The sequence below is a fragment of the Nannospalax galili genome, unplaced genomic scaffold (genome assembly GCF_000622305.1).
Source record: "Nannospalax galili isolate Female #2095 unplaced genomic scaffold, S.galili_v1.0 scaffold286, whole genome shotgun sequence".
Taxonomy (NCBI): domain Eukaryota; kingdom Metazoa; phylum Chordata; class Mammalia; order Rodentia; family Spalacidae; genus Nannospalax; species Nannospalax galili.
Genome location: NW_008359442.1, coordinates 14050309 through 14073687, shown reverse-complemented (window position 1 = coordinate 14073687; position 23379 = coordinate 14050309). Strand labels below are relative to the sequence as shown.

General features: G+C 37.2%; 1 protein-coding gene across 3 annotated transcripts in view; it reads left to right on the top strand.

Moving 5' to 3' along the window:
• Ppm1b (protein phosphatase, Mg2+/Mn2+ dependent 1B) overlaps window positions 1-23379 on the top strand; it is a 70461-nt gene that overhangs the window by 36306 nt on the left and 10776 nt on the right. For 2 of the 3 annotated variants that reach the window (XM_008823082.3, XM_008823083.2), the window contains exons 3-5: window positions 7077-7194; window positions 11305-11416; window positions 11943-12000. In XM_008823082.3, the coding sequence (XP_008821304.1) occupies window positions 7077-7194; window positions 11305-11416; window positions 11943-12000 (288 nt within the window). Of the gene's footprint in view, window positions 1-7076; window positions 7195-11304; window positions 11417-11942; window positions 12001-22018; window positions 23059-23379 lie in introns of those variants that run through there. The other variant, XM_008823081.3, reaches the window with a different exon arrangement.

Genomic DNA, 23379 nt, shown 5'->3' with positions numbered 1-23379 from the left:
TGTCACATCCCCTGGAACTGGAGTTAAAGGGGATTGTGAATTGCCATGTTGGGCAGGGAACTCATCTTGGGTTGTCTGCAAAAGCAACATGCACTCTTTTATTTATTTTTTTATTTATTTTTGGTCTTTTTGAGATGGTTTCCCTGTAGCCCCAGCTGGCCTGGAACTTGCTATGTAGTCCAGACTGGCCTTGAATGTAGAGATTTGCCTGCCTCTGCCTCCTGGGTGCTGGGATTAAAGGCATGTGCCACCACACCCAGCAGCAACATGTGCTTTTAATGCTGAACCCACTCTCCCATTTCCTACAGCTTTTTTTAAAAATTATTTTTATTATATTTATGTGTATGAGTGTATTGCCTGCATATGTGTAAGTGCACCCGTGCCATGCAATGCTGCAGGGGTCGGAAGAGGGTGTCCTGGAACTGGAGTTACAGACGGTTGTTAGCCACCATGTGGGTTCTGGGAACCAAACCTGGGTCCTCTGCGAGAGCGGCTGGTACTCTTAACCTCGGGGACTTCTCTCCGACCCTTCTACAGCTTTTTGAGATTAAAGTAGTTGTGTTTGAGATTAAAGTAGTTGTGTAAGTGAAAGAAGCATTTTCTCTAATGACATTTTTTTTTTTTAAGTATGTGTAATAGTGGAATACACTAATACAGGCAATTCAAAGAAAGCAGCATGCAATTTTGCCCCACCCAAATCAGGTACTTCCATTGTTATGATGTGTGAATCTTTCTAGTTTCAGTTTGTTTCAGGTTTTGTGTTTTGGTTTGGTTTTTTTTTTTTTAAGCCAAGTCATATATAGCCCAGGCCAGCAACAAACTCAAGTGCCTTCCTAACCACACAAAACTGCTTTAGAGTATTTTAAAATAATTATTACATTTTTATTTTGTGTGTTTGTGCCTACTTATTTCATCAATAGAGAGCTCTATGTTTATAAATATTGAACTGCAAATTTTCATGACTCCATAGCATTCTGTTACATGAATAATGTGGTTGTGAGAGAATAACCAAAAGTTTATTTAGAAAAAAAATTTAGTCTGGGTGCAAACTGTACTCCCAAAAGAATGCTAGTTTTCAGGAACTGTGACTACCCCTTTGAATGAGATTGAATTGATGCTGGTGCAGGTGGTGTATCCATTCTTGATAGTGTTTATCAGTTTAAATAAATATTCATGAAAGTGGTGTTAAAAGATTTTAGACAGTCCTGGAAAGCTCGGTAGTAACAGATGGAAGTTGGGGCAGTCATCCATTCTACTTGAGTGGAAATTGATCATCATATAGTTTCTTTGAATAAACTTGCATTCAAATCGCAATCAATTTTTAAAAACTTGGTTTTGGTTAAAAAGCAGGCTTTTGTTAATTTTTTTCTAGCCTCTTGAAATTACAGAATTAAACCTATTTCCATTTTTAAAAAATATTTTTAAAATGTCTTTTTATTTTTATTTTATGTGTATGAGGTTATTGCCTGCATGTGTATAAATGCACCTGTGTTGTGCCGTGCTGCCGAGGTCGGGAGAGGTGTAAGATCCCCCTGGAACCCAAGTACAGATGGCTGATATCTGCCATGTGGGTGCTGGGAATCAAACCCAGGTCCTCTGGAAGAGCAGTCATTGCTCTTAACCTCTTGAGCCATCTCTCTAGCCTCCGTTTTCCACTTTTTTAATTGCATAATTTTGTCATTCTACTTGTTTGTATTGTAAAACCAAAGGTTAGCTGTATTATAGACTAGGATATGATTACTTGAAATTTAATAGAAAAAAATGAATATAGAATTTTAAATCCAGGGAAAACAGAGATTGCTTAATGGGTTATTACCTGTTTTAAGAGGAGAATAAAGAAGATCCTGTTAAGTAGATGTTACCCAAAGTCAGTATTTTCTAGCAGTTATGCCTTCATAGCTTATAGATTTTTTTGTATGTTAGCTCTAGAAACCTTGGAAGGTTGTAGTAATCATCATAATCATAATCACAGTAGTATTGGGAAATTACTGCTTTCTGTGAGCCGTCTGCTGTTCTTAGCACTTGACAGATGTTTTAGCTCGTTTAATTTTCACAACCACCATTTGAGGTAGTTAGCATTATAGTTGTTTATGATACATCATTTTTTAGGTTGCCGTTTAACAATGTTACATTACAGGTGTCAGGTGACTCTGGTCAGGTATTACCCAACTTGAATTAGTCCCTAAGAAAGCTGCCTTCCCAGTTTATTGCTGTTCGTGGTGTTTACTGGCAACTAATTTCAGGTTTCATAAAATAAGTAACTGCTATTTGTGTAGCATTTTATAATTTATAAGTCATACATATTTAATCTTCATAGTTATCTTCTGAGGTGAAGAAAATAAATTTTTATTTCCAGTTTACAAATAAAGCAATGGCATTTGATATTAAAAGATACTTTTAAGTCACAGACTTTATGAGTGCTGCTGTAGCTAATACTAGAATTAAATTTTATCTTTAGCAGTGTTTCTCAGAAAGGCTTGATAAAGAATCATGTATGTATGTGTGTGTTTTGGTGTTTTGTGCCTGAAAAATTGTTTCCCAATGGGGTGGTGGAACTTTCCCCTTTTTTTCAGTTGTTAGAAAATTAGCAATTTTTTTTTTTGTAATAAATAGAAAGGTGTTTGGAAGTAAGGGTGCTCATCTTTATGTTCCTCCTTTTCAGTCTTTTACTTCTCACAGTAAACTATAGTTTACTTAGTACTTCTCACAGTTGACTGTGTATTTCCAAATAGTTCTCTATTTACTAATACAAATGTGTAAGCCTAAAATAAGGTTTTGTTTTTCCATTTTGCAGAAATGGATCATGGTGTGCATGGTACTTTGTTATTTGCTTTTTCTTACAGACCTCTGTAGTCCTTGAAATCATTCTTTTACTGTTTTTTGGGGTTTTTTTTGCAGCTAACAACCCTCTGTAACTCCAGTTCCAGGGGACCTGACGCCCTCTTCTGTCCTCTGTGGGCATGGCATGATATGGGTGCCCTTACACGCAGGCAATAGACACATACATAAACATAAAAATAATGAAATATTTGTTAAAAACCACCTGCAGAGGCAAATATGTGTATGTATGTGCATATATATTCACTTGTATATATATTTTTTGAGACAGGTTTTCCCTGTAGCCCCAGCTGGCCTGGAACTCACTATGTAGATGAGGTAGGCCTTGAACTCACTGAGATGCGCCTACCTCTGCTTCCTGAGTGCTGGGATTAAAGACGTGTGCCACCACGCCCAGCTGAAATTGTTCTTTTAAAATACTTGATTTCCTTATATACCATTTATGTACTGCCTCTCAGAAGTTTAAAAACATGGATTGGGTCTGATCATTGGATATAATTGAAGAAGATATTTTTGAAATCATTCTAGATTATTTCTGCATGGAAAATGTACTTATGTATCCCCAGAGTACTTTTAGTGCTAAACTCAGTACTTTCCCATTGTAGTTTGTAGAAAATATCTTCATAAGTAAGGCAAAAGCAGACATAAAATGTTAGAGTGTGGTTGGCTGGTTTGGAAAATTATTTCTACATTTATTCTTTGTGTATTTATTTGGGAGTGTACCACAGTGTGTAGATGTCAAAGGAAATTTTTTTGTAGTTGGTTCTCTCCTTTTCACTATGTGTGTGGGTCAAAGGAATTGAATTCAGGTCATCAGGCTTGGTGGCGAGCTCTTTCAGCCATTGAAACATCTCACCGGCTCTGGCTATTTTTAATACGTGGAAGAAAGAAGAATTGATTATGAAAGTACAATATACATAAAATTCAGTGTGGAGATTTCTGTATTTCCTGGTCATGTTACTCTAGTGTCTGAGTAATTTTTTTCATAGCACTCCTTAGCCCAGATTGATAGTTACCAGTTTCAAGTATTAGTGATTAGCTTCTTGATGCTATAAGTCCTAATAAAATTAAAAAAATATTTTTATTTCAGTACTGGAAAAATAGCTCAGTACTTAAGAGCATATGCTGCTCTTTCAGAAGACATAGATTTGATTTCCATGACCCACATGGCAGCTTACAATGATCTATAACTTCTGTTCTAGGAAATCCAGTGCTGTTTTCTGGCCTCTGGGCACCAGGCATGCATGTGATGCTCATACATACATACATACATACATACATACATGCATGCAGGCCAAGCACTAAAATGTAAAATAAATGTTTTTAAAATTCTATTTGATCCAGGAATGCAATAAAATATTTCATTTTTTAAAAAACACTTTGGTGTGACATGTGTTCCTGTTATACACAACTTCGCAAACCTTGGAAGCACTGAACCTGGCCACCTTCATTTCCCATATCACATTCATTTTTATCAGGATTTCCTTTTGTCACTGCAACCTCTCAAACTATCCCAGATGCTGTGTGAAGGCATGTTCCTGGACACTTCTTTGTTATTATGTGATACTTAGCTTTAGAGCCAACAGCATCGAACTTTGTTCTGCTTAAATTTAGGTATCCTCATTTTTGGCAGGACACTGCCTTGACTTAGTACTTACTAGTGCTCAAATTCTTTAGTGTATCACTGCTGTTTATTGAAAAGTGTACAGGAAGAGGTACTGAAAATAACCAGTTTAAAAATACCTATTGAACTTTCATAAAAACAAGTTTCAACTCTGGCTTTAATTAAAACTTTATACTGATTATGTAAGGATGAATTGTCTCTAGCAAACTGAAGAAACAAAGTACTCTATAGCCCTATAAAAACTGAAACATGCTAGATGTGGCGGTGCACGCCCTTAATCCCAGCAACTGGGGAGGCAGAATCAGGTGGATCTCTGTGAGTTCCAGGCCAGCTGGGGCTACAGAGAGACCCTGTCTCAAAAACAGGGACCCTCCCTCACAGGGGGGGAGAAAAGCCATACTTGGGCTTTGTGTTTGGGGGAAATCTTTACATAGAAGTAGAAGCAGCATTGAAGTCACCCCTGCAGAGATCCAAATGAAAATTGCATCCTTTAATATCTTTGGAGGGCCACAAACATTTTTTGTTTGTTTTGTTTTTGAGACAAGGTCTCCTTGTGGCCCCAGATGACCTGGAACTTGGCTATGTAAACCAGGTTAGCCTTGATATCACAGAAATTTGCCTTCTTCTGCCTCTGCCTCCCAAGTGTTAGGATCAGAAGTGTACGCTACCAAGCCTGGCAACTTTTTTGTTTTTTAATGTATATAATGTGTATGAGTGTTTTGTCTGCATGTGTGTAAGTTTCCCCATATGCACTGTCCACAGAGGCCAGAAAAGAGCATAGGATCCCCTGGTACTGGAGTTATAGATGGTTAGCTCTCGTGTGGGTGCTGGGAACTAAATCTGAATCCTCTGCAAGAGCAGTAAGTGCTCCTAACCTCTGAGCCATTTCTCCAGCCCCTCAATTAATTTTAAAATGATGGGGTTTATACTTCATAATTTATAAAGATCAAATAGAACTTTTATGTACAGCATATTGATTAGGAGTTAACAGTGTTCTTGTTAACAAGATAGGAAATGGTTAGAAGAAACTAGATTTCTAAAAGTATTTGCCAGTCATTCTTTTTTTCTTAAAATTGCTTTAAAAATCATAGCAATGTTTGGTAGTTTGAATATCTTATGTAGTTTAAATATTCTTATTTTTGCTTTAGTTACGTTCACATGATATATTCATGTGTATATACCTATAACCAAATGCGGTATTTTAATACTAAGTTATTTCATTGAGGCATGAAATTAGTTGGCCAGTTTTGAAGTCCTGGTTTTCCAGATATTAAGCATCTGGTTATATACTTCTGATGGGTCTTTCTACTAAAGTTTTATATAGATAAGAGCAATTTTTTTTTTTTGGTCTTTTTTTGAGTCAGGGTCTCCCTGTAGCCTCAGCTGGCCTGGAACTTACTTTGTAGACCAGGCTGGCCTTGAACTCACAGAGATCTGCCTGCCTCTGCCTCCTGAGTGTGGGGATTAAAGGCATACACCACTACACCTGGTTAGTCTAGTGTATTTTTTTTAATGTTTTATGTATATGAGTGTTTTGCCTGCTTATAAGTGTACACATGCCATGCTGTATCTAAGGAGGCCAGAAGAGGGCATTGGATTCCTCTGGAACTGGATCCACAGATGTTGTTAACCATTATGTGGGTGCTGGTAATGGAACCCTGGTCCTCTGCAGGAGCAGCCAGTCCTCTTAACTGTTGAGCCATCTCTTTTTTTTTTAGCCCCAGTCTTGTGCAGTCTTTGATTATCTTTTTCGGTGTCTTGAAGTTTTCATTGTAGAAGTTTTTTTCTCTCTTGGTTAGATGTATTCCTAGCTACTTATTTTTTTTTAAGCTACTAGCATGCATATATATATATTATTCAGCACTAAAGAAAAATTAAGTCCCAAAATTTGCAAGAAAATGGATGGAGTTAGAATGTTTAATATTAAGCAAGGTCACCCAATTTCAAAAAGAAAAAAACCACATATTATTCCTCCTATTTGGATCCCAGCCTATAATTTATACATGTGTCTACACACACACACACACACACACACAAATGTATGTATAGTTATAGTGTAAGATTTAGAAAGGCAAACAAGAAAGGATAATATTAGGGGATGAAGAATGAAATGCAGGTAAAAGACATGTGATTCATGAAAGGATGTAAAGCTAATTGTGTCTCTAGCTTTAACTGTCAATGGTTAAGGTTTTTTCTCTTTCTTGTGGTGGATAGTGCATAAAAATGTAATTGATAGTGAAAGTTTAGAATCAATATTCTAATTGTATAAAAGTTCAATGAGTTGTATAGAGTTTGGAATTGAGCAAGTGTTGGAATGGCTGCATTAAACCATGTAAGTGATGTTTTTATTTGAGAATTTATTACAATAAAGTGACTTCCCTTTTATTTAAGAAAAGAATAGTTATACAGAAAATTCAAAAATTACCACAGATTCACTCTTACTTAGACATCTTGTTTCTTCAGGTTGTATTTTAAATGGTTCTTTGAAATAAGAGTGTCTAATGTATACATTCTGGATGACTATATTTTAATTGCTTAAAGTAATTCTAGAACTAAATAATAGCAAGTTGTTGGACTATAACAAAAAAATTCCTTTTTCTTTCTTAATACGCAGGGAAGTCGAGATAACATGAGTATTGTATTAGTTTGCTTTTCAAATGCCCCCAAGGTCTCAGATGAAGCAGTGAAAAGAGATTCAGAGTTGGATAGACACTTGGAATCACGGGTTGAAGGTAAGAAGGTAGTGATTCTTTCATTTTCCCCCCTCTTCCATTCAGGAAAGAAAAGACATTCTTTCTTATCAGATGGTTCTTTAAAAAGATTTGAGGAGAGTGGATTTTTTTCCCTACTTTTATAACTGTCTGAATGCATACCCTAAACAATATGTTTAAAGATGTTTGGCAGGGAGTGATACTAATTATCTAAATTTCTAAATGAGTCCTGTTTATAGACCTGAATCAGTCTTGCTTATTTATTTTTACTGATGTGTGTGTGTGTGTGTGTGTGTGTGTGTGTGTATGTATGTATATGTGTGTATGTGTGTGTTGGGTAAGGCTGTATATGTGTGTTTTTGTTTGTTCTGTGATACTTTGGATCACACTTAGGACTTCACACGTGCTAAGCAATTACTTCACTAAATTATATCCCCACCTCTGTAGATACACTTTTTTAGTGGGAGTGAGTGGGTGGTAGAAGTACAGAGTAAACTGGAAATAGAACTTAACCTAAACTAGATTTTACTGAATGCTTTCTGAATATCTTTACTCAGTGTTTGCTAAGTCCACAGATCCCCAAAGTTTATAACCTTGTCAATACTTTAAAAAGAAAAAAAAAAAAATTAGCCAGGTATGGTAGCACACGTCATTAAATCCCAGCACTTGCAAGATGGAAGCAGAAGCAGGCAAATCTCTTGAGTTTGAGGCCAGCTTTGTCTACATAGTGAGTTCTAGGTCAGCTGGGGCTACAGGGAGATAAAAAAAAAAAAAAAAAAAAAAAAAAAAAAAACTGAGTAGAGTAACAAGAAATATTGATTAGGGAAATTTTTATGGGGAAGGATGCTTGAAAGACTTGTGTAAAGGAGAGAGTAGACATCTGGGGAAGAAAAATCCAGGCCAAGAGCTACAGAGGCTGAGGAGGGAATGTACTCAAAGACTTGGGGGAGGGGGGAGTGGAAGATTAGGCAAGGTAGCTAGCAGTCCTGTTTAAGTCCTTTTATGCAGATTGTAATGCAAATTTATTGGAAGGTTTTGAGCACCAGACTGACTTGATTGATTTTTCAAAGGATCTCTTTTATTTGCTGTATGGATAGAGGACAAGGAAAAAAGCCACAATCCTAATTAGAAACCATGTATTGATGCAGCTGGCAGATGATGGTGGTGCATTGGACTGGAATGGCATTTATAGAAGGTGTGAAAATTGATAATGTACCAGGCTGCCGTGGTTCTCATTTGGGGAGATTTGTCTCCAAGTGGCATGTGGCAATGTCTGCAAACATTTTCAGTGTTGCAGCTGAAGGAGTGTTTCTGGTACCTGAGTAAAGACTGGGCCTGCTTTACATCTTAAAATGCATAGAACTGTCCCTACAACAAACTCCAGAGCCAGCAGTGCCATAGTTGGGAACCTTTTGTTACCGAAGTACAAGTTTTTTTTTTTTTTTTTTTCTTTTATTATTTTTATTTTATGTGCATGAGTGTACTGCCAACATGTTTGTAAGTGCACCTGAGTCATGCCCAAGGAGGTCAGAAGAAGCTGTTGGATCCCCTGGAACTGGAGTTAGACAGTTAGCCACCATGTGGATGCTGGGAATGAAACCCGGGTCCTCTGCAATAGCAGTCAGTGCTCTTCAATGCTGAGTCATCTCTCCAGCCCCAAAATACAAGTCTTAAGAAAGATTATAGTCTTGTTTTCATGAACCTTAGCCTGTGATAGTTTTTTGTCACTAAACATGCCTGCCTGATAATAAACAATTTAAAGAAGGAAAGATGTATTTTGATTCAATTTCAGAAGTTTTAGTACAGGATTGGCTGGCTCCATTGTTTTGGGTCTGTGGCAAGGCTTAATATTAAGGAGGTGGGAACATATTTACTGCATGGCCACCAGAAAGCAAGGGTTTGGGGAGGAAGGGACTCCAAGGGCAAGATAAAGCCTTCAAAGGGAAGCCCTTAAGTGACCAACTTTATCTAACCAGGTGTAACTTTCTTGTAGTCCACTCAGCTATGAACTGATTGGATCCTTGTGATCCACTCAGCTTTCAGTAGTGTCACCACCTTAGGGACCAGTTCTTCAACACAATAAACATCTTATAGATGGTAGTGCAGAGTAGTGTGCCTACCTGTTCTAGACTTGGGTCAGAAAAGGATTTGAAAAGTAGGACATTGAAGTTGAAACTGAGGGATGAGTAGGATGGGCGTGAAAAGTGTTCCAAGCTGGAGAGAGCATGTGAGGACCTTGTTGCAGAGATTCTTTGATTGAAACCTTAGAAGTAAGGGAATTATGGTAGAGTTGAAAAGGAGTGGAGAATTCTAAGGTCAAAGCCAGAGTATTTGTGAGACATGGTAAAAGGTTCATATTTTGAATCTTCAGAGGTTACTTGGGATACTGATTTGTTGTTGTTGTTATTGTGTTAAAAAATAACACACACATGCTCCATAATTGAAATCAAATTTATTTTTTAAAGTGAGTTACTGGGACATGGCACAATGCCAGAGTGAGTACCTAATGTGTGGATAGTATTTTGTTGGGCCCCTAACTCTTCAAAGAAAATGTTGCCTTAGAGTATGTTGGCACATATCTGTAATCCCAGCAGTTGGAAAGCAGAAGTAGGAGAATTTGGAGTTTGAAGCCATTTGGGGCTGCATAGCAAGACAAATAAAAAGTAGACCTGGGGAAATGAGCCCAGCAGTTAAAGCACTTGCTGCAGAAGCAACAAACATGAGAACTAGAGTTCCACAGAAAAGCTGGGCGGGTGTGGAGGCAACCTGTAATCTCAGTAATACGAAGGTAGGTGCCAGCAGGCTAGCTAGACCAGCTCTATCAACAAGCTCTGGGTTCGATTGAGAGATCCTGCCTCAATGAGTAAGATGGAGGAAGACTTGGGCCCACACACACACACACACACACACACACACACACACACACACAATTTTATGGGCACGTGTACCTATATACGTACAAACATGCACATGTGTGTGTACCACACACATTTTTTAAAAATAAAAAGTAAATTGGCATTCTTTTATATTTGGGGAGTTTTATTTCTTTCTGATGTACAAATAATTATACTTAAAAAAAAAATCTCTTCTGGGGCTGGAGAGGTGGGTCAGCAGTTAAGAGCAGTGACTGCTCTTGCAGAGGATCCAGGTTCAATTCCCAGCACCCACATGGTGGCTACAAACCGTCTTTAACTCCAGTTCCAGGTCAGCCCTCTTCTGACCTCCTTAGCATTGCACGACATTAGTGCACTCACATACATACAGGCAATGCATTCATACACATAAAATAATATTTTTTTAAATCTCTTCCATAAGTTACATATAAAAATGAAAGAGTATAAATTCTTCATTTTATTTTAAATTTCTCTTTTTTAAATGATCTTATTCAGCCATTGTTTTCCTATGACACCTTTTTTGGGACAGAGTCTCACTGTGTAACTCAGTCTGGCCTTGAATTCACTGTGTATCCTAGGTAATCCTGAACTCCTGCCTCTGCCTCCTAAGTGCTGAGATTGCAGGCATGTGCCACTGTGCTCAGCTTACATTATTTTTACATTAAATTAAATTTTTTTCTCCCTTGGAGAGATTATTTAGTCCATAAAGTGCCTGCCACACAAGCTTGAGGATTTGAGTTCAGATCCATGTAAAAGTCAGGCATGGTGGTACATCCTAGGACTGGAGGAGGCAGGGGCAGAGACAAACAGATTCCTGCCAGGGTAGCCAAATGAATGAATTCCAGATTCAGTGAGAGAGACCCTGTCTGAAAAAGTAAGGTGGAGAGCAATCAAGGACACCTGACATTGACCTCTGGTCTTCAACATACACCTCTGTATGTACCACATAATTTCCTCCATGTCCTTGGTTATGGGGATCATTTTTATTCATTATTAGCTATTTCACTTACTATTACTCTGACAGTTTTCTATATTGTTCTTATTGTTGTGCTTTTATGAAAATATTTGAATGAACATGTACATTGAAATGACTTTTTATATTACGCTTTGTTCCTTCTAAGGGTTTTTGTTTGCTTGCTTGTTTTAAACTAGGTATTACCAAGTTGTACCTCTTGGTGGGGAATACTCAAATACCTTTTAATATTAATTAAGGGACTTTTTTTTTTCTATCTTACAGAAATTATGGAGAAGTCTGGGGAGGAAGGAATGCCTGATCTTGCCCATGTTATGCGCATTTTGTCTGCAGAAAATATCCCAAATTTGCCACCTGGGGGAGGTCTTGCTGGCAAGTAAGTAGGAAAAAAAAAAAAAAGAAGCTAGTTTTGAGTTCATTTGTATTTAGTAATTAAATAAATTTTGGGAAGAAAGCACATCAGAAGTACATCATTTAACTAGAGGTGAAACAATAAAATATACTTATTTTTTACATTTACATGTTTTTTGGGAGGTGGCCATGAGCTTGCTTTAGCACATGTACATGTGGCGATCAGAGGACAGTTTTCCAGACTGGGTTCTCTCCTCTACCATGTGGGTTCTAGAGATTGAACTCAGGTCATCAGACTTGACAGCAAGTACCTTTAACCACTAAGTCATTGGCACCAGCCCCAGAATTTTTTTTTTTTTCTAAGAACTACATTCTTTGAGGATGAAGGCCTTTTGCTAAATGAGAACAAGTGGGCTGTGTAAGATCAAATAATGAATGAACTGTAAAAAAGTTTTCTCAGCAAATATTTAATGTGACAGTTCTTTGCTATAGTCAAAATATTTTAAATGTGAGGTTAAAATTATACATAATAAAAGCACACTTTCTTTTAGGCGCAGTGTTATTGAAGCTGTTTATAGTAGACTGAATCCACACAGAGAAAGTGATGGGGTAAGTTTTAGTTTATTTCCTAAGCATTTGAAGTAATTTTATAACATGATACTAGATATGAATACATTCACATAATGATGTCTGTATGTAATTACTGACTTGTTTCCGTTTTAAGGAGTCAGTTCAAACTTTAGAGAATGTATTAACTTAGAGATAAAATTTGTTGTAGTAGATAGCCTTGCTGACACTTCATCTTTGCATCAAATAACCTTTTTTGTTTTGCCCGTTCCTGTTTTCTGTAGGTCTGCCTTTCCTCCTCCTCCCATATACCATAATTTTTTGTTTTGTTTAGTTTTTTGAGACAGGTTCTCCCTACATAGCCCTGATCTGGAACTTGCTTTGTAGATCAGGCTGTCCTCATCTCACAGAGATCTCTCTTCCTCTGCCTTCCATAATTACAGGTGTGTGCTACCACACCTGGCCTCCTAGATAGCTTAATTTTGAGGCAAGAATATGCTCTTATTTTATTTTAGTTATTTTTTTTGGTCTTTTTGAAACAGGGTCTCCCTGTAGCCCCAGCTGGCCTGGAACTCACTACGTAGACCAGGCTGGCCTTGAACTCACAGAGATCCACCTGCCTCTACCTCCTTGAGTGCTGGGACTGAAGGCATGTGCCCAGCTAAGAATGTGCTTTTAAATATCTCATTTTTAAGATCCTGAGCAAGTGTGTGTCTGTGGCTTTGCCCTAATTTTGAAGCAGTGTGGGATCTCTTAGTAGCCAGTACACTGGATGTCCTCAGCCGCCCTTCTGAGTTGGCGGCCTGCTTCTTTCTTCCAAGGCTGCCCTATCTCTGGTGCCACCCTTTCTGCCTGGGGCCCTGTAGACTCATCCAGCCCAGAATGACTCAGGGCCTGAGATCCAAGGCTCTACATATAGCTGTCTCAGCCCAGCATGCTCTTCCTCCCCCCACCCCCAGCCCCAAGTCCGTGCCAGTGTCTGGAATACCAGTAGTGTGCTTAACCTGGCCAACACACTCAAAATGGATAACTAGTTTCTAATATGACTTTCACAACACCCAGCTACTAACCTAAATGTTGCAAAAGTTTGATTTTACTAGCAAGTTAAGCAAAATAAAACATTTCACTTAAAAACTAGCACTTAAAAAAAAAAAATCTCATTTTCTTTAGCAGGATGCTACTAGCCTAAAAGTAAATGAGTTACTATTTTAACCACCAGTCCTTTCACTGCCTCTGTGTGCCCAGTTGGGCTACTGATGATAATTTCTTTGGGATAGTGATGTATTATGGCTCTATGAAGAGCTGAGTGCTCTACTGTGCCTCATCAAAGCAGAAAGAGCTCTGTCCCTTTCCCTCTTACTATGCTGGAATGGTGATGAACAGTAGCTGCCCCTCTACATATCTTTTAATACTCATAGCAGAAGAGAAAACATTGATTGCCCTTGCTTTAATTGGACTCAATTTCAAAGTTAATCAATTATAAATATCTTCTGATAGGGTTTTCAGGCATCTAAAAATGACCTGTTTAAAATATACATCTATTTCAAAGCTTTAAGGGTGTGATACTTAGTAATGAAATTCCTTGAGAAGAAATAGACTCACCTCCACATCTGTAGCCTCTTGGTAGCTCTTGAGAGAAATAGTAGCTATTACATAGACATTTTTTGTTAATTACATTGCTTTCCAGCATTCATTATTGCAGTTTATTTTTTTATTATTCTTTAATAAATATAATTTCTTAATAGATGAAATATTCACTGTCATAAAAATGATTGCTAATAACAGCTTATACTTAGTCTAGTAATTATTGGAAGCTTCTCTGTGTGGCTAGTACCCCAGTGTTAAAGAATTATATCCAAAACTGTGAGCATTAATGTAAAAATAAAGACTTGTCATATGATAAACTCAGAGAAATTCCACTCGAGTAAAGGATATTGACAACGTAAATCTGTGGTACATCTAAGAGGTAAGAAGAGAGTCTTAGATTGTAGATGCCATGTGCATCCACCACTGTAGTTAGAGGAGGTAAGTTTTCCAAAGATACTGATCATTAGTTGTGGATGTACTTCTGTTTCCTCAGATTTTCAGAGTGCAGCCTTTTGGTGGGTTATCTAAATTTCTTAATCCCCCTAAGAAATCTTTTACTCCATCCAAAATTTTGAAAATGTTTACTGTGTCTACTTTTTAACATATACCAAAGAAGGCTTTTGATTTTTCTTTTGTTTCATTTTGTTATTTTGTTTTTCTTGAGGCAGGTTCTCCCTGTAACCCCAGCTGGCCTGGAACTATTAGGTTGGCCTTGATCTCTGAGAGATTCACCTGCCAAGTGCTGGGATTAAAGGGGTGTACCACCATGCCCAGCCCTGACTGTTGACTTTTTTTAAGAGAAAATAATTATACATGGTAGCTACTTAACAGTGAATAAATAAGCAACAGAACCTTGAAACTGAGGGTAAATGCTTAAACTGTATACTTATATTAAATAAGATTTTATATGGCTATATAAATTTAAGATTACATACTTAACTATCTTTGTGCATAAGCTTTCCATTGATTTCAGCAGATTAATTCCTCACAGTCAAACAGTGAATTGATGGAGGAGAGGCATGATCCCGTCCATATGCACATGTTGCTTACCATATACTTACAAAGACAACTAAAAAAAAGAAAAATGAAGGTGTTTTGTGTAGTTTAGTAAAGAATAACAGAATACAGAATGTGATGGGCCGGGGGCTATAGGCCAGAAGTAGAGCCCTTGCCTACCAAATATGAGGCTTTTTCAGTCCCCCAGCACCCAAAGAATTCAAGAAAAGGGAAGGGGATACTGAATTGCCAAAATCTTTTGGATAATGTGTGCCCAACAGTAGTCCATTTGGATATCAGCCAGAAATCACAATTTTAAATATATTCAGAAAGCTTAAGGAACGTCTAAAGAATTGTTGTTTGCTAACATTGTTTATTTAGTTCAACCATTTAGAACATGTTCAGACACTGATGCAAAAAATATTGATATGTTCCTGACTAAAAAACAAAAATCTTCAGAAAATCCCCAGAAATTTTTTAAAATGTGTATTTGTAATATGTGCACATTCTTAATATATCAGTGGTTTTCGTCAGTTTGTCAAAGGAGCCTGTGGCTCTCAAACAATAATTGCTTAAAAAATTTCTCCATACACCATAAAATCGAAGTACAACTCCAGTTTGACCCAAGTTCTTGTATTAGTCAAGGCTCTGTGATCATGCCCTTTCCTTTTTCTAGAATGCTGGCTGTGAGTTAAGATCTGGTGCTTAAATGACAATTATGACTATAATCCCCCTATTAATAATCCTAGCACATGATGAAACGTCAGTACTTGTTGAGCTGGGATGTAGCTTAGTGGTAGATTTAAGGCCCTAGGCTCAACCCCTAGCATCACAAACAATAGAAAACCTTTTTTTTTTAATTTTTGAGACAGGGTCACACTATGTGATACTGGTTGACTTTGAACTCACTGTGTAGACCAAGCTGACCTTGAGCCCACTTAGATCTCTCTGCCTCTGCCTCCCAAGTACTGGAATTAAAGGTATACGCCACCACACCTAGCATCAGAAAACCTTTCTTGAATAGGAAAGGCTTTCTTGTTTCTATTTCTTTCTTAAAATTTTATGTGTATGAGCGTTTTGTTTGCATGTATGTGCACTATGCCACAGAGACCAGAAGAGGGCAGTGCATCCCTTGGAACTAGAGTGGCAGTTGTTATTTGCCATGTGGGTACTGGGACCCAAACCTGGTTCTCTGCAAGAGCAGCCAGTACTCTTAACTGCTGAGTCATCTCCCCAGCTCCAACTTACTCATTTCTTTTTATTTTTAAAATTTTTAAATTTTATGTGTATATATGTGTTTTACCTGCATACATGTAAGTGTACCACCTGCATGCAGTCAGTGCCCACAGAGGCTAGAAGATGCCATCAGATCCCCTGAAACTGGAGTTAGGGGTGGTGGTTAGCTGCTGTGTGGGTGCTGGGAACTGAACTCAGGTCCCCTGAAAGAACACCCAGTGCTCTTAACCACTGAGCCATCTCTCTAGTCCCCCAGCCCCCAATTTACTTATGTCTAATAATTTGTTTAATATTCTTACAATAACCTTTAAGGACCAGGCTTGGTGGCACATGCCTTTAATCACAGCACTTGGGTGGCAGAGGCAGGCAGATCTTTGTGAGATTGAGGCCAGCTGAGGCTACAGGGAGATCCTGTCTCAAAAAAACAGAAAAGGAAAAAAAAAAAAAAAAGAAGTTTTAATAGGAGTGATGACCCAGTCAGTGAAATGCTTGCCATCTAAACATGAACACTTGAGTTTGACCCCCAGGACCTACATAAAAGCTGGTGTGGTGGGCACAAACGCATAATTCCAGTGCTTGAGAGGCAGAGATGGGAGAATTTTTGGAGCTTGCTGGCCAGCTACAGGTTCAGTGAGAGTTCCTATCTCAAAAAAAAAAAAAAAAAAAAAAAAAAAAAAGGTGGAGGGGCTGGAGAGATGGCTCAGTGGTTAAGAGCACTGGCTGTTCTTGCACAGGACCCAGGTCCGTCTCTTAGCACCCACATGGCAGCTAACAACCATCCTTAACTCCAGTACCATGGGATCTGATGCCCTCTTCTGGCCTCTGCGGGCATTGCAGGACATGGGTGCCCTTACATACCTACAGGTATAACACCCATACACATTAATTAAACAAAGTTAAAAAATAAGGTGGAGAGTGATTGAGGAAGACACTAGACACTGACCTCTGGTTTCCACATATGTACACATATGTGTACACACACGTAACCTTTAAAAATGAGGCTGTTAGGCCGGGCATGGTGGAGCACGCCTTTAATCCCAGCACTCGGGAGGCAGAGGCATGCGGATCTCTGTGAATTCAAGGCCAGCCTAGTGTACAAAGTGAGTTCTAGGACAGCTGGGGCTACAGAGAGACCCTGTCTCAAAAAGATCAAAAAAAATAAATAAATAAAAATGAGGTTGTAGGGAGCTTTAGAGATGGCTCAGGGTTAAGAGCAATGATTGTTCTTAGAGAAGACTTGGGTTCCCAGAACCCCACGTGGTGGCTCACAGCCATCCTTGACTGCAGTTCCAAGGGATCTGATGCCCTCTTCTGACCTTGAGGACATTGCACACATGTGGTGAGTTTACATGCAGGGAAAACCACTTGTACACATATAAATAGCTTAAATAAATAAATAAATAAATAAATAAATAAATAAATAAAATCCTTTTAAATGAGGTTTTGGGTGCTGTGGAGATAGCTTAGTTGGTAAAATGCTTGCCATAGAAGCCTAAGGACCTGAGTTTGATCCCTAGCACCTGTGTAAAAGTCCAGGCATCGTAGCACATGGTTGTAATCCCAGCACTGGGGAGATGGAGGTAAGATAACTGGGGTTCACTAGCCAATGTAGCCTAATTAGTGAGCCTCAAGTCTCAGTGACAGATCCTCCTCTAATAAAGTAGATATCAACTGAGGAATGATGCCAGAGGTTGACCCCTAGACTACATAAACACACATACATAAAATAAAACAAAAAAACTGGCTTGCTAATTGGCATGAAAGTCTAGATTTTTTGTATATGGATGTGTGATGTATACATTTGTTAATGTGGTTGTATACAGTTGTATGCTGTGGTGGAGGCTCAAGGTCAGTGTTGGGTAACTTTCCTCAATTGCTCTCCACCTGTATTTTTTTTTTTTTTAGAATTTAGAGTCTCTCACTGATTTGAAGCTCATTGGTTGGACTAAAGTGGGTGGCCAGTGAGATTCAGGGATCCATGTATGTCATATTTCCCTGACCTCTGGCCTTTTTACATGGGTTCTTGAGATCCAAACTCAGGTTCTTGTGCTTGCTAGTGAGCCATAGCCCTAGTCTAAAAGTCTGTATTTTTTAGTTCATATTTTAAACACAAAAATGTTAGGTTCTTTCCTCAAAGACAGCTCTTTAGTATATCATTGGTCAAAGTAGTTTGTGTAAATTGATGATTTTTAAAGGGTAAAATGTTAGTTAATTTGAATTTAGTCAATCCCTAATTGTGCCTGGTTGTGTCTGTTGAGGATAATCTCCACACCTTCCTATGACACTAAGAATCACAAAGCACGGGAAGCTGATTCTAAAACCTGTTGTGTTCCTTGATGCCTCTCCCAGGTATTTAGAGATTACAGATGTCTGTACTTAAGTTATTTTCTACTTTTTAAATATAAATCTCCTGTACTTGTAAAATACTTTACATTTCTTTTTAATTCAAATGCACATTATAAGGGGCAGGGGCTGTAGCTCAGTTGATCGAGTACTTTCATAACATACATAGAGCTTTGAATTCAATCCCAGCACCACATAAAACTGGTATAGTGGCACACTCTTATAAATTTCAGCACTCAACAAGTAGATGCAGGAGCATCAGAAGTTCAGGGTGATCCTGAAACAATAGTGAATTTAAAGCAGCTTGGGTTATATGAGACACACTCTCTTTCTCTCTTGTGCGTGTGTGTGTGTGTGTGTGTGTGTGTGTGTGTGTGTGTGTGTGTGTACAATATATACTCATCTAAAAACTTTTGAAGGTGTTAGGACTTTTGAGAAGGGGAGAGAAAAATAGGATGGATAAGGCTCTTTTAAGCTCAAGGGAATCTCCGTATTTTCTCCTCTCACTGTTAAATTTTACATAGAATCATTTGTATTTTACTCCAGATGGATAAATGCAGTAGACATATGTGCTATTATGAAAATATTAGTTCTAAAATACTTGTTTTAGCTGACAAGCATTTTGTACAATTTCAAAGACATACTTTTACTAGCTTTCTTTTCTCTCTGAGAGAGAGAGAGAGAGAGAGAGAGAGAGAGAGAGAGAGAATATGGGCATATGAAATAATGTGGTATAGTTTTACCATGATTTTCAGCATTATTTCTTTGGTAAATATCTAGATACACGGGATATTTCCCATGCAATAACTGTTAATTCACCATAAAATACATTCAGTCAAACATTCAGATGGATCTGAGCTCTGCCCCTCACACAAAGAACAGATTTCTCTGAGCCTTAGTCTCTTCACTTACAAAGAGAGTTGCAGTATTATTTGAGAGAGTACCTGTCAGGATTTAATGACATTTTTTATAAAATTCTTAAAACAAATGTTGATTTTATTTCCCCCCCTTCGTAGCTGGTGTGAAGGATATAGAAAATAATATGAGAAGCTGGGTGTGGTGGCACATGCCTGTAGTCCCAGCACTTGGGAGGCAGAGGCAGGCAGATCTCTGTGAGTTCAAGGCCAGCCTGGTCTACATAGTGAGCTCCAGGAACAGCTGGGGAGACCCTGCTTCAAAAAAAAAAAAAGAAAGAAAGAAAGAAGAAAAGAATATGAGAAAAAAAATCTTCATTCTAGTTTGAAAGACTTGTGAACAGTTGCAAAGTGGAATTAATATAATAATTAATATAACCGGAATTAATTGGTGTATGAACTTTTTTTTTTAAGTAATGGCAAGTTTAATCAGATCTGACAGGAACTTAGCCAAAGTAGAGAAAAGTCATCCAAAGGCTATTATCTTCTTGTATGAAATGAAGATGATCGAAAAACCTCACCCTAGGTATAGGGTGCCTGGACATACATGCTAGTTCATATTCATAATTTAAATATCAATTAGATGCATTATTTTGATAATGTGTGCTGAAAAAGCTTTGCAGATATAGGACACAAAGTGGTACTATCTTTTTCCCTTTTTTTGAACTTTTTTTTTTTAATTATTTAGGTGTATGAACATTTTAAGTTCAAGTAAAGAAATTGTGAGAACCTAGAGACTAGCTTCCCTTTGTGATAGTAGTAAGAGCCAGAAGAGAATTATGTAATAGTATTTTGAAAAATGCAGTTGCTGGGAAAGATGTTTCAGTCAGCCACAAATCATCTATCATCTTGTCAGAACAGTGAGAAAAAGGAGTTTTCCATGAGGTAAAATGACTTTTTTTTTGGTCTTTTTGAGACAGGGTCTCCTTGTAGCCCCAGCTGGCCCTGGAACTCAGTATGTTGGCTGGGCTGGCCTTGAACTCACAGATCTGCCTGCCTCTGCCTCATGAGTGCTGGGATTAAAGGCATGTACCACCACGCCCGGCTGGTAAAATGATCTTTAAATGTGGTCATTGGCTAAAAGTTTGTGTCAGTTTGTCAGTTTAGTGACTTTGTGATACCTGTTTCGATTTACTGGTTTGGTTTTAGTGTATTATTATTATTATTATTATTATTATTATTATTATTTGGTTTTTTTGAGACAGGGTCTCCCTGTAGCCCCAGCTATCCTGGAATTCACTATGTAGACCAGGCTGGCCTTGAACTCACAGAGATCCTCCTGCCTACCTTTAACAAACTACCACTACTGTAGTCATTCACAGAAATATAGTGGTTGCTTTCATGATAAAGGACACAATTTGAGAATGAGAGGCGTGGTTTATTTTTTCAAGCCATCAAATTGAACACAAATATATTGAACTTCAAACCACCTATCACAGTACTACTTGAAGTAGAGTTTAGTGTAGTTCAGTGTGTATCAGGAATTCTCTGCTCTGACTGTATATCACAGGTACAAAGTGTCAGGCCTTATTTTTAAAAGAAAGAAAACAAAACCCAGATCCTCTGAACCTCTGTGTCTTAAACTGCAGTTTTGACATCTGTATAGTTTTTAAAAATCTCACAAGTGATTATGTTGTAAAACCAGGGTCAGTACTCAACTTCTTCGTGTAAGTCAGCTGCTCATAGCAGATTTTGTACTGATGTCTACAGATGCACTTTAAAAAGTAGTAGGAAAGCATTTTGTTTGTTGGGGTTGGGGGGTGGGTGTGAACCTTCCAGTGGGTCTTTATGAAACACCATCGCATAGAGCAATTTTTTTTGGAAGATTTGATAAGAAAACTGACAAGGTTTGTGAGTAGAATGAATGCACTTGCCTCATTCAATCATAACCCTTCCAGAATATGCTCAAATGAGAAACTTCGGGGAAGCATTTTTTAGTATAAGAGGAAAGGTAAAGGGGAAAAATAGTAGGAAGAAAATCTTAGAGAACACATTTTGCAGAATAGTTCATTTGACTGTTAATATGCTTGTGGTAGAAAATAGGAAATTTGAAGTAAAGCATTTAAGCTCCACTACCCATTATCCTGTATCATCCATAATTTTAGTGTATTTCCTTTTTTCCAGGCACTTTAAATATATAAAAAGGAACAATACACAGACATACCCAAAACACACAAAGGGGAGCATAGTCGTGATCATAGTTTGCTTTTTTGCCATGAGGACTTTTTTAAGCACTGACATGCTCTTTTTTTTTTTTCTCTAATAAATATAATTTATTGTGTGGTTTTATTAACTTCTGAAGAAAGTCTCCAAAGATAGTTGAGAGTATGCCTTAGAACATCTCTATCAGCATCACATTTTATATTTATATTTTCCCAGCATTAGATGATGACAGCCTTTTCTGCTAATAAGCTTGAATATGTGTTTTATCTAGATGTGGTTTTATTAAAATTTGTATCTAAGAGCAAAAATAGAATTATCTTAAAATTTTTAAATCTCAAAAAAAATCCAATTTAAAACTTTTGTAGTTTACATGTTGCATGTTCTCTCCTACTTTTTAGCAGAAATGAAGAAACTAACATTCCGATGGTCTGCTTTTTCTGTCCTTTTCCTCTCTTTAAACACAAATTTCCTTTTGAACTACATCATTATAGCTAACAATCTTTCTTTTTAAGTAAGTTACTTTTAGGAAATGTTTATTCTTGTTGAATTCCAAAAGCAAAGTAAATTTCAGATTGACTTTCAAATGGTAACTGAAATAATACAAACTAGTTAATGATAATTTGCTAAAAATAACTTAATGTTACAATTAGAAGTTTTTATTAATCTATAAAGGTAAGAACTGAAATTTAATTTAAAAAATGTTCTCATGCTTAATTATATTGCTCATGGTAGAAAAATTAGTGTTTTGTGTGATATGTTATGACATACATGTAATATCCTAGTTTGTCTACTGACACTGGGGTCTTGAATCTTAAAAAAAGGCCTCCGATGAAGCAGAGGAAAGTGGATCACAGGGAAAATTGGTGGAAGCACTCAGGCAAATGAGAATTAATCATAGGGGAAACTACCGACAACTTCTGGAGGAGATGCTGACTAGTTACAGGCTAGCTAAAGTAGAGGGAGAAGAAAGCCCGGCTGACCCAGCTGCTGCAGCTGCTGCTTCGAACAGTGATGCTGGAAACCGAGTGGCAATGCAGGAAAGACACACTGAATCAGAAAGTGGTCTTGCTGAATTAGACAGCTGTGATGACGATGCAGGGGCAAAGATGAGTGATGAAAAAATATGACCTTTTTTGGATAATATTTTTGTGATCTTGATTTGATGGTTTTTACTTAGGAAATATAATGTGTGCATTTATATAACCCTTTTGTTATTTGAATCTTGGAAAACTAGTTTTCTTATATTCCTATAGCCTTGTTTTTCAAAAAGGCCTTTGCATACACCTTTATGATAGTTTAAAATTGACTATAGTACTTTGAATTTAATGAAGTTATATGTCATTTTACATTGTGTGCCAGAAATTAGGTTGCCATTATTACATCACTAGTTAAATACTTAACTAGGTAGGATTAGAAATAACTGATTAGAGAGAGGCTACTATACATTGTGGAAAAACTTGTTATTGTAGTATTATATATTGTAGAATTATTTTATATATTCCTATGCATAGTTAGCTTTGTAATAAAATTGTGCTTTCTTTAATTATTTGGGTTCTTCAAAGAATGGCTGGTGCTGGCCTATAATTTTTCTTTCAAAATTGATTAATCTGTGTGGTTTGATTTGTTTATATTTTACATCTCTGTAGTTTTATTTTTAGCAATTGTGAGATACTGGATGTGTGGTTATTTTTCTTTGTATTCTTTATGAAACATAATTTTTAAAAAACTATGTACTCATGTAGCTTTGGTTTGTATATTCTGTATAGTCTACTACACACATAAAATTGTATGTGAACCAAGTGTTTAGAATGAAATTACCAGTGTTTAAGTCCAAATAAAGCATGTGCTGTGGAATAATCTATGCATGTTGTACTTATTCTTTTAGTTTTTATTTATTCGGGATACTGGAAAACTCATTAGAAGTTCGTATATATTCATATTAAGCACACTTTTGGCTTAGCTGCTTTTCATTAACAAAAAGGAAAAACAATTTTAATATAGAATATGTAAATCTTACTCAAGTATCTCAGTTCTGCTATCCCTTTTTTGTGGTACAAAATATTCAGTGTAGCAAATATATATGTTTTGAGAAAATTTTCACATGAGCATTTAAAAGATTGCAATGTGGTCAGTTTTGTTAATAAATATTCATCAACAAATGTATGAATTCTGTGCTATTTTA